This window comes from Penaeus monodon, chromosome 24 (genome assembly GCF_015228065.2).
Source record: "Penaeus monodon isolate SGIC_2016 chromosome 24, NSTDA_Pmon_1, whole genome shotgun sequence".
NCBI classification, from domain to species: Eukaryota; Metazoa; Arthropoda; class Malacostraca; order Decapoda; family Penaeidae; genus Penaeus; species Penaeus monodon.
The window spans coordinates 6,098,046-6,098,336 of NC_051409.1; the positions used below are offsets into that span (position 1 = coordinate 6,098,046).

Below are 291 nucleotides of genomic sequence, written 5' to 3' on the forward strand. Positions count from 1 at the left end.
TTTTCATCATTTTTTTCCTTTTTTCTTCTTCCTCAGGAGAAATTCAAACGTGAATTCCGCCTCAAGTTCCGTTGGTTCTTCAAAGACGTTGGAACGACCGAGATGAGCGACTTCGAAAGGTCGAGGTACCAGATCTCTTTCAGGTGCGTTTCGACCTTACGGGAGGGAGAAAAAAAAAGAAGAGTGGAGGGAAGATAGTGCTTGGCGGGGGTGGAGAGAGAGCGGGGTTAAAATCAGATTTAAATTTTTATTTGGTTTATATACTCTTTGAAAACATTGATATTATTATGT

The 291-nt window shown here is 40.5% G+C and overlaps 1 protein-coding gene across 3 annotated transcripts in view; it reads left to right on the top strand.

Annotated features, from left to right (window-relative positions):
* LOC119588503 (substance-K receptor-like) overlaps positions 1-291 on the top strand; it is a gene marked incomplete at its 5' end in the record, with an annotated part of 19,283 nt that overhangs the window by 13,168 nt on the left and 5,824 nt on the right. For all 3 annotated transcript variants that reach the window (XM_037937147.1, XM_037937148.1, XM_037937149.1), the window contains 1 exon segment: positions 37-143. In XM_037937147.1, the coding sequence (XP_037793075.1) occupies positions 37-143 (107 nt within the window).